The 9643-nt window shown below is 44.4% G+C and overlaps 1 protein-coding gene across 2 annotated transcripts in view; it reads right to left on the bottom strand.

The window, feature by feature from the left end:
- Positions 1-584: 584 nt before the first annotated feature.
- Positions 585-9643, bottom strand: part of CNIH2 (cornichon family AMPA receptor auxiliary protein 2) — a 91525-nt gene continuing 82466 nt past the window's right edge. The window contains exons 4-7 of one of the 2 annotated variants that reach the window (XM_075281606.1): positions 8186-8298; positions 3989-4132; positions 1371-1422; positions 585-925 (exon numbers count right to left, since the gene is read on the bottom strand). In XM_075281606.1, the coding sequence (XP_075137707.1) occupies positions 1389-1422; positions 3989-4132; positions 8186-8298 (291 nt within the window). In that variant the 3' untranslated portion in view covers positions 585-925; positions 1371-1388. The remainder of the gene's footprint in view (positions 926-1370; positions 1423-3988; positions 4133-8185; positions 8299-9643) is intronic. The other variant, XM_075281607.1, reaches the window with a different exon arrangement.

Here is a 9643-nt window from a genome sequence, read left to right as displayed (position 1 = left end):
ATCTGGCGCATGCGCAGTCGGCTCTGCCATCGCCATTTTACTGTGGCCGCTTACAGGAACAGTACGCTCAGCCACAGTAAACTGGCCAAACAGACATGTACAGGTGGCTCTGCCTGAAGCCCGATGGGAGAGCCGACTGCGCATGCGCTGGATTTAGATCCTGAAGACAGGATCGACGGAAAAAAACACAGAGGGCATGACTGTAGAAGATGAAGGCGGCGCTGGAGAGTTTTCATGCAGCACAGGGAACACCCCCTGTGCTGTCTGGAGACTCATTAACATACGGAGAAAATCCAGGCTATCTACGGAATGGTGACGCAGAGAAGAATTCTAAAGGTAGGGGAAGAATAGCCTTTCTGAATGCTATTCCTACGTGGTATTAGTTAATAAAGGAATGGGTTAAAAAGAAATATAATCCCACAATGCTGTGCCATGCCTATTCCACCATTTCCTGGGTCCCTACTGAGGATTCGGAGAGGTGAGTAATGCTTTTTTTTTCTTTTACAAGTCATTCTGAGCCTTTCTGAATTATATCCCTGCAGAAAAACCTATTTATCCAAATGTGAATACATAAATGACAAAAGTTTAATTTATATAGATATATCTTTTATTGACAGTAAACGTCGCACAGTTTCTAGAGAAATAAAGTCACAGACTTCAAACAGACGAATAAGAGCTGTAAGCCAGCAGCAGTCTAAAGTAAGGGGTGAAAGAAAAAAAAGACTGGAAAGAGAGGGCAAGAAAGAGAGAGATGGCCAGGGGAAGAGAAATGAATCTACTATAGGCATACTGGAGGGAGTTATGCCTTTCAGGTCTTTTTCATCTGCAGCGATCTCCAACCCTCTCTTACTTTTCAATCCTCTGTCTCCTGAATTCGTATATCCGGACTGGCAAGATTCAAAAAGTGACGAGTGTGTATATCATACTGAAAAGCGGGAACCAGAGGTGGGCGGCCGCCATGCAAGATGGGGCGAAAGACAGTGACATGACAATGACATAAGACAAAGTAGGAGAATTTATAATATGGACACATTAAGACATGGTGGAGCAGTGAGGAACAAGTGGGTAAGGTCAAGTAGTGGGGAGGTAATAGAAAATGAGGAGAAGAGGATGCAACGAGAAAGAAAGAGAAAAAATTGTTAGAATTCAGGAATTCTGCAGAAAAAGACATTGACATTTGAAGGGGAAATTATGGGAATGTATATTAAAAGATATTCTCAGTAGATATGTCAGTATATCATTGGGACTGTGTTTCTCAAGGACAATATATAGGATGGAATACTGAAAAAAAAAACATGCAGAAAGTGGAAGTGCAAAGGAGGAATTCTAGAAGTGGGGGCATTTATAGGGGCTGGGGGCATTTCACTCACCAGAAGAGGCACAGCATCCTACGCGCTGACATAACGTACAGTGGCCCCCACCCTGCGTGCGAGGAAGAAGTGGGATTAGTACAGGATGCTGTTTGTATGCAGGGACGGTATAGGTTGCTGTGTATTTATCATAACAGGTTAACTTTGTCTATTAATGCATTTGATATTTCATGTAACACAAGTGCATGCACTAATAAACCATTGGCTGATCCTCTGAATTCACATACATTGCATACACCAATTTGGTTTTGAACTGTACAAGATGGTATGAGCATACATCCTGCTATTGGAAAAGGATATATTAATGTTAACTGAAAGTTATACGTATGGCTGATGTAGTATACATATATATATATATATATATATATATATATATATATATATATATATATACATATATCTTAACTGAAATAGAAATCTTAACTGTAAAGGTCATTTTTCAGTGGGTCATGAGACTTCTTATGCAGGCCATACATTCATATGCGCGCCGTGGCAAATTTAGCTCCACCCACTTTTATGTTGACTCCGCCCATTCTGATTAATTTTTCATGTGCCCCTACACAGTATAATTCTCCTACAGTCACCCGTAAATTATGTCCCCCCTCTATCTCTCCCCCAGTTTCATATACACCCTTCATCTGTCCCCAGTTTCATGTCCCCCCTCCATCTCTGCCCCCAGTTTAATGTCCCCTCCATCTCTTCCCCCAGATTCATGTCCCCCCCATCTCTACCCCCAGATTCATGCCCCCCATCTCTGCCCACAGTTTCATGTCCCCCATCTCTACCTCCAGTTTCATGCCCCCATCTCTTCCCCAGATTCATGTCCCCACATCTCTGCCCCCAGATTCATGTCCCCTCCATCTCTGCCCCAGATTCAAGTCCCCCATCTCTACCCCCAGATTCATGCCCCCATCTCTGCCCACAGTTTCATGTCCCCCATCTCTACCTCCAGATTCATGCCCCCATCTCTTCCCCAGTTTCATGTCCCCCATCTCTTCCCCCAGAATTATGTCCCCTCCATCTCTGCCCCCAGATTCATGTCCCCATCTCTGCCCCCAGATTCATGTCCCCCATCTTTGCCCCCAGATTCATGTCCCCCCATCTCTGCCTATAGATTCATGTCCCTACATCTCTGCCCCCAGATTCATGTCCCCACATCTCTGCCCCCAGAATCATGTCCCCCCATCTCTGCTCCCAGATTCATGTCCCCCCATCTTTGCCCCCAGATTCATGTCCCCCATCTCTGCCCATAGATTCATGTCCCTACATCTCTGCCCCCAGATTCATGTCCCCTCCATCTCTGCCCCCAGAATCATGTCCCCCATCTCTGCTCCCAGATTCATGTCCCCCCCATCTCTGCCCCCAGATTCATGTCCCCCATCTCTGCCCCCAGATTCATGTCCCCCCATCTTTGCCCCCAGATTCATGTCCCCACATCCCTGCCCACAGATTCATGTCCCCCCATCTCTGCCCCCAGATTCATGTCCCCCCATCTTTGCCCCCAGATTCATGTCCCCCCATCTCTGCTCCCAGAATCATGTCCCCCCATCTCTGCCCCCAGATTCATGTCCCCACCTCTGTCCCCAGATTCATGTCCCCCATCTCTGCCCCCAGTGTCATGCCGTCCTCTCCTTCATCTGCCCCCAGTGTCATGCCATCCTCTCCTTCATCTGCCCCAGTTTCATGTTCCACCTCAATGTCTACACACAAAAACCACTTAAACTCACCTTTTTCTCGCTCCCCCGCCGGTCTCTCTGCAGTCTCACTAACACAGTTGTAGGTGCGATGTGACGTCATCACATCGCGCCTACACAGACACTAGCTCAGATCTGTGTCCTCCAGAGGCAGATCTGAGATGAAATCGGGACATACCTCCCTCCAACTGGGACCGCGGGACACGTCACCGAAATCGTGAATGTCCCGCGGAAATCGGGACGGCTGGGAGGTATACATATGGGATAAGAATGGGCAAATAAGTTCTCCTTGATAGGAAAAGGAAAACCCAAAACAGACCCCTCTGACCTGGCTTTTATCCCACGTCACAAAGTTTCTAGAAAACGTGTCAAATGTCGCACTAGAGCAAGTTTTCCTTTTTATCCACCAAGGAGAACTTCTTTGTATTTTCTTTTTCTACATTTTTGCAGGATAGTAGCAGCAATGTTTCCAGTACCCGTATAGATTGTGGTGGACAAGAAAGAAGATGATTTTTTATTATTATGATTACTATTATTACTACTATTATTGCACAGAAATCATGTAGTTTTCCAATATAATAGCTTTAGTCTTGGCTTGTACCATCTGCTTTCTATCATTCTGCAGCTAACATGCTAGCATTACGTCTGCAGTAAGAGGCCATTCCAAAGGATTCATGGAAGTGATCCTGCTGATGAGAATGACACGGTGATAATTATTTCTACCGGATGTTATGGTGGCAGCAGAAATAAGAGATTATTAAGTTTGATTATGAAGTGTCACTGAGGGTAAATAAAATGTGCCCTCACTTCTAGTCCCCGCATTGCTCTACCCTGTCTTCTATACAAGGCTTGTGGTGTCAGCCTCCTGGTGTATCCTTATTATTCACTATCTTGTTTACGCCAGTGGGATAACCAAGGACTTACCTGTACAGGTAGTAAAAGAAGGACAGCAAATAGAACGCCAGTTTACACCAAGCCTCCTTCTGGCAATAATTCAGAATGTCCACATTCATTATGGACACTGGGTCAAACATAACTTCTGAACCGTCAGCAGGTCGGTGGAAATACCTATAACAAGCCAACCAAATGCATTGTATTAGCTGATCTATTATAGTAATAGGAACTATTTTCTATTGTATCAAAGTTTACAGTCTCCTTTGCAATAATACACAGGATAAGCAGCAATGTCCTTGATGGTGTCTGCTGTCTGTAATGTCTGAATTCTTATTGTGTGGTACTTACAGTAATAAAAATGTCTGTATTCAACTGCACAACAAAAACCTAAAAGGGATGTTCAGGGAATAGCAGACTAATGATTTATGCACATGGCTGCATTACTGTTCTGTACAAGTACTTTTCTCTCCACATGATTTGTGCGGAAACCGGGCGGAAACCACACGGACCCCTTTATAGTCTATGGGGTCTGTGTGGTTTCTTAGCTAATTGCTTTTTAATGTGTATAGATTTCTGTTTGGGGGGTCCCGAATGGAATGCCGAACACAGATATGAACCGGGCCTGACATGGCTGTGCAATAGTCAATGATTGTCTAGGTACTATGGCATGACAACATTTGTACTAGATTTGAGCACTGATCATTTAGGACGTTTTCACATTGTGTGTACCTAAACATCCTGATATGTGGGATATATGATGAGATCCCTTTATAACAGGGGTAGGGAATAGAGATGAGCGAGTAGTATTCAATCGAGTAGGTATTCAATCAAATATTACGGTATTCGGAATACTCGTACTTGGTCGAATACCACGCGGTAAACACAGTAAAAATTCTATTCCCCTCCTACCTTCCCTTGGGCTTTTTTTTTTACACCAATAACTATGCAGGGGAGGTGGGACAGGAACTAGGCCTTAAAAAAAATGTATATAGTATAGATGAGCGAGTAGTGAAATATTCAAAAATTCGATTCCGTAGACCTCAATATTCGACTATTCGATTGAATACCTACTTGATCGAATACTGCTCGCTCATCTCTAGTAAGGAACCTTTGGCTCTCCAACTGTTGCAAAACTACTACTCCCAGCATGCATACTTGCTCTGCTGTTCTTGGAACTCCCATGGAAGTGAATGGAGCATGTTGGGAGTTGTAGATTCACAGCAGCTGGAGAGTCGAAGGTTCCCTACCCCTGCTCTATAGCAGCAAAAATATGGCTCTACACTTTTCATAATGGAAGGCAAATATGGGAATCTCCTTTATACCAGTCACGTATTCAAATAAAGCATATCTGGACTGAATGAAACATTGTTTACAAACAGCCCACAGATTCATAGAATTCGTAGACTGGGTTTATATTTGTGGTCATCTGCTAGAGAAAAAGAATTATGTATCAACAAATCCTATGAGAGTATAGCTCGTCTTATGAAAAATGGTGATTTTCTCACCGAAGTTTACAGCTGATATTAGAAGATGCTGCAGGGCAGGCTGGACATGGTGACAGTCAGACATCTAAAGTTCACAGTTCTTGGGCAGGTGCGAGCTTGCCATAGCAACTATCCTGCACCTCTACCGATGTCAGGTCCAAACTTCGGACGAGAGGACATTAGTTATTTGTAAGTAGTAATCTTTAATGGAATTCTATTTGGATGCAAAGTACATGCAATTCCATTGGTGTTTGTTTATTACCAATAGGTCATGTTCACTACTTCTCAATACCGCTGGGCGCTGGGCCCACTCCTGGTTTGGAATGGATTACAAATAAGGCCAAATACTAACCGAAATTCTGCCATGTTCTTCCCTAAGCAATAACTTATAAGAAAAATAGAAAGGGGGTATTTATGTTGTAATACATCGATCGTATATGGTTACTTACAGATCGGAACTGCCTGTTTATACAGGGCTTGATCCAGGGCTATTAGTAGGCAGGTAGCTGCACATATGTAACGTATGGCTTGTTTGGATATTTTTCAGTCTTAGAGAAGAAATATCACTGGCGAACCAGTGAATAAATGCTGAACACACAGTATGGTGTCATTATGGGAGAAGACCTTAGTGCCATCTGTTAGGCGAGAGTGATAACTACAATATACTCCGAGAAGAATTTTTTGATTGCAAAGCTGCTAAATCAATCATGCTGTCTCTACTTGACTTCTACAGATAAAGAGAGCAGCAGACGTACCCCTGTACACAGTAATATATAGGCCAAGAACAAAAACCTGACATGAAGGAACACAAAATCCATTTCTCCTATTTTCTATTCCAATTATAGCGTCTTGGTATTTGATACGGTATATTTTTATGTAATACAGTCAATGAGAGTGACTATATTGTTATCTTATTCTCCTGTTGTAATTGTTTTTCAGATACTTAAGGAGATGTGAATGAGTTGAAAAAAATATAAAATCTTTATCATATTGTAAGATTGTAAGATGTAAGGTATGGGTCACACTACATCGGTGTCCGCTCAGAAGGTATTTAAAAAAGAAAAACGGACACCTATCATAACGGACATAAGCTGATGGCTATCAGTTACTGCCCATTATATGTCCGTTGCCCCTAGACCTCAATATTAAAAAAAAGGACACTTAGGGTGCATTCACACTACTGATACGCTGCTTGATTCTGAACGTTAAAACACGTTCATAATCAGCGCGTATAAAGCAGATCCCATTCATTTCAATGGGAGCTGGCATACGAGCGCTCCCCATCGAAATGAGTGGGCTGCTTTTTTCACTACGAGCGCTCCCATTGAAGTGAATGGGAAGTGATCGCGTGTACGGCTCGCCGTGTGAAGGGGCCCGGCGCTCAACTCATTCCGAGCCGTATACGCGAGCACTTCCCATTCACTTCAATGGGAGTGCTCGTAGTGAAAAAAGCAGCCCATTCATTTGAACTGGTGGTAAGATAAGTGTTGCATTGGCAATGTGCAAATCTGATATGTGTGAACATATCCAAAGAAAAGCACAGCTGTAATTTTTACCAGTTAAATCCACTCACTGGAGGGAAATTTACCAAGCTTTCTAAGTCAGAAAACTGGCGTAGAAGTGGTACAGAAATTGATCATGGCCCATACCAATGCTATTCCACCCTGCTCACCTCTAAGACTCACTCACCACTCTATTATTGTAAGAAAAAAAAAGGACTTTAAAAAGCTCTGCAGTAGTAAAAATAAAGTAATTTATTAAAAAATATAGTGATAAGCAAGTAGAAGACCTAGACAATGCATTTCAGCAGTGACCAACTGGCTTTGTCAAGCCTATATCGCCTCTTTAAGACAGTGAGTGTAGTAGGCCAGGGACCAAGGCGCGCCAGAGGTGGGATGCCTCAGCTCATCATATCTCCTGTAACTCATACTAGAAAATTGATGTCAGTAATAGTGGAGATGTATAGATGACAGGACCTCGAAACCTTCTAAATATGGCAGAATTATTAAGAAGACTGAGCCTCCTAATAATCCTGGTGCATCTGACACCAGTGGGGGAATAGCTTTGGGAAATCCCAGTCTTAATAAATTCCCTCCATTGATTGGATCTTCTGGTGATACGTAGCGATGCTTGTAGATTGTAACTTCAATGCTGTCGCAAGAACGGCAAAAGTATTGTAACCCTAGGCCGTTGCAGAATGAGGAACTGTAGTTGATCATTTTTCTACAGATTTTTTTTAGTCTGCAAAGTGACTACTTAATATGTGTGAATATGAAAACTTAATTTAACTACTTCCGGACTGCCCATTGGGTACATACGTCCAGATAGTAGCTTCTGTGTTCTGCAAGGATGTACCGGGACGTGCAGCTGCTGAAACGGGGAGCACGCTGCAAATACAGCCGGAGCTCCCTTAGGGCCAGTTCACACGGAGTTAACGGGCGCGCATTCTGGCACGTATACACGTGTCAGAATGTGAGTGCTCAAAACAGAATCACATTCATTTCAATAGGTCGTTACGGGCGTATAGCGCGCTTAATTTTATGGCCGCTGGGTTCTCAGTCTGTTAGAGCTACTGGGTCCTACAGAATCCAGAGCAGCTTTATAGTAATGAGAATGGCTGTATTCCTGCTGCAACTGGGGCTAAACATACCAGCCCCAGATACAGGAGAAATTAGCCGTCCATGAGAGAGTCATTAATGAACAGTTTTAATATATAGTCATTATATACAGCATAACCACTTACCTCCAGAGGTGGTAAAATAGCAGTGGTATATTGAGCCCCAGAGTAACCCATTCAGCAGCACACATAAACATGAGACAGAAGAGGCCATGAATGCAATATTCTGGTACTACGAGCTGGTAGAGAGATAAAAGCAGCATGAGAAACATGATGTAATGGTCAGTGAAAGACATAAAGACACACAAGGACAAAACAGAGGATGACAGAGTGTTTTTACACTTGCTTTTGCATAGATTAACCTTACATTTCAGAAGTAGGACATCTTTCAAATGCCCTATAAAAACTGAACAAGTAGATACAACTAGATTAGACTAGCAAGCACTGTGGATATGGTGTGCTGGGAGATTCTGCAGGGAGAGAGCTTTGTCCAATGCTGTATTCACATGTTGTAGTCATATGACTTTTTTTTTTTTTTTACATATTTTCAAAACCATGATAAGGAGCAGAGGCTCAACTGCTGTGAAAAGAACAATGGGAGAAATTTATCAATTCCTCTACGCCAATTTTTAGGAATGGAGTGGTGATGGTGCCGCACATAAAGCGCTTTCTTATGGCAAACGTGCACCACAAGTCCTGTTCCTCACCTTGCTCATCCCACTGTATGAATGTGAGACCTTGTTCACGTCTGCGTTGGTAATCCGTCAGGGGAGTTTGCATGGGGACCCACCAAACAGCCTACCGAAACGCATTGGTAAGCGGTATGCAGTGAAAGCACACGGACCCCATCCTACTAATATTATAGAGGTGAAAGTTTGTGAGTTTGGATGTTTGTGGGTTTGTGTGTTTGGATGTTTGTTCCTCAATCACAGCCAAATGGCTGAATGGATTTTGGGGAAATTTCACACACACACACACACACACACACACACACACACACACACACACACACACATATTTGCCAGGAAAAGGTAGTAGGCTACTTTGAATGTGGGTCACTCACATCAAATCGCCACCGTGACCCTCCAAACAATCCTCCGGCTCAGCTGCAGCAGCTGGCATTCTGCAAGCGCTGGTCTGTGCACGCACCTCCCATTGGTGCATGGCAGGCTGTGGGCGGGCTCTGGAGCCGGGGCTGCGGCACCATAGGTTGGGGCTGAAGGTGGGCGTGCCGATTCAGCAGGGAAACACTGAGGAAGATGGCGGCAGCCCACATGCAGCGCCGCACCTCCCATGAGGCGACCTGAAGCAACCGCTTCAGGCGGCGCTATGCCAGGGCCCCAGGGAGGGCGTCATTTTTGCTTACCTAAGCCAGTCCATGACAAGCTGTCCTGGACTGGCTTAGTACCGAGCGGTGGATTGGGGAGGCCGCTGGAGCAGCGCTGCTCCAGCGGCCTCACCTCACGCTCAGGCAGAGAGCAGGTCCTCTCCCTGCCTGCGAACGCCTCTAAGCCCTGCCCCCTTTGCTTCGTCCTACCCCCTTCGCTCCACCACGCCCCCTCCGCTCCACCCCCTCCTCCCGGG

The sequence above is a fragment of the Leptodactylus fuscus genome, chromosome 7 (assembly GCF_031893055.1).
Source record: "Leptodactylus fuscus isolate aLepFus1 chromosome 7, aLepFus1.hap2, whole genome shotgun sequence".
In the NCBI taxonomy this organism is placed as follows: domain Eukaryota; kingdom Metazoa; phylum Chordata; class Amphibia; order Anura; family Leptodactylidae; genus Leptodactylus; species Leptodactylus fuscus.
Note: the sequence above shows the minus strand (reverse complement) of the source record. Positions and strands in the feature narration are given on the sequence as shown.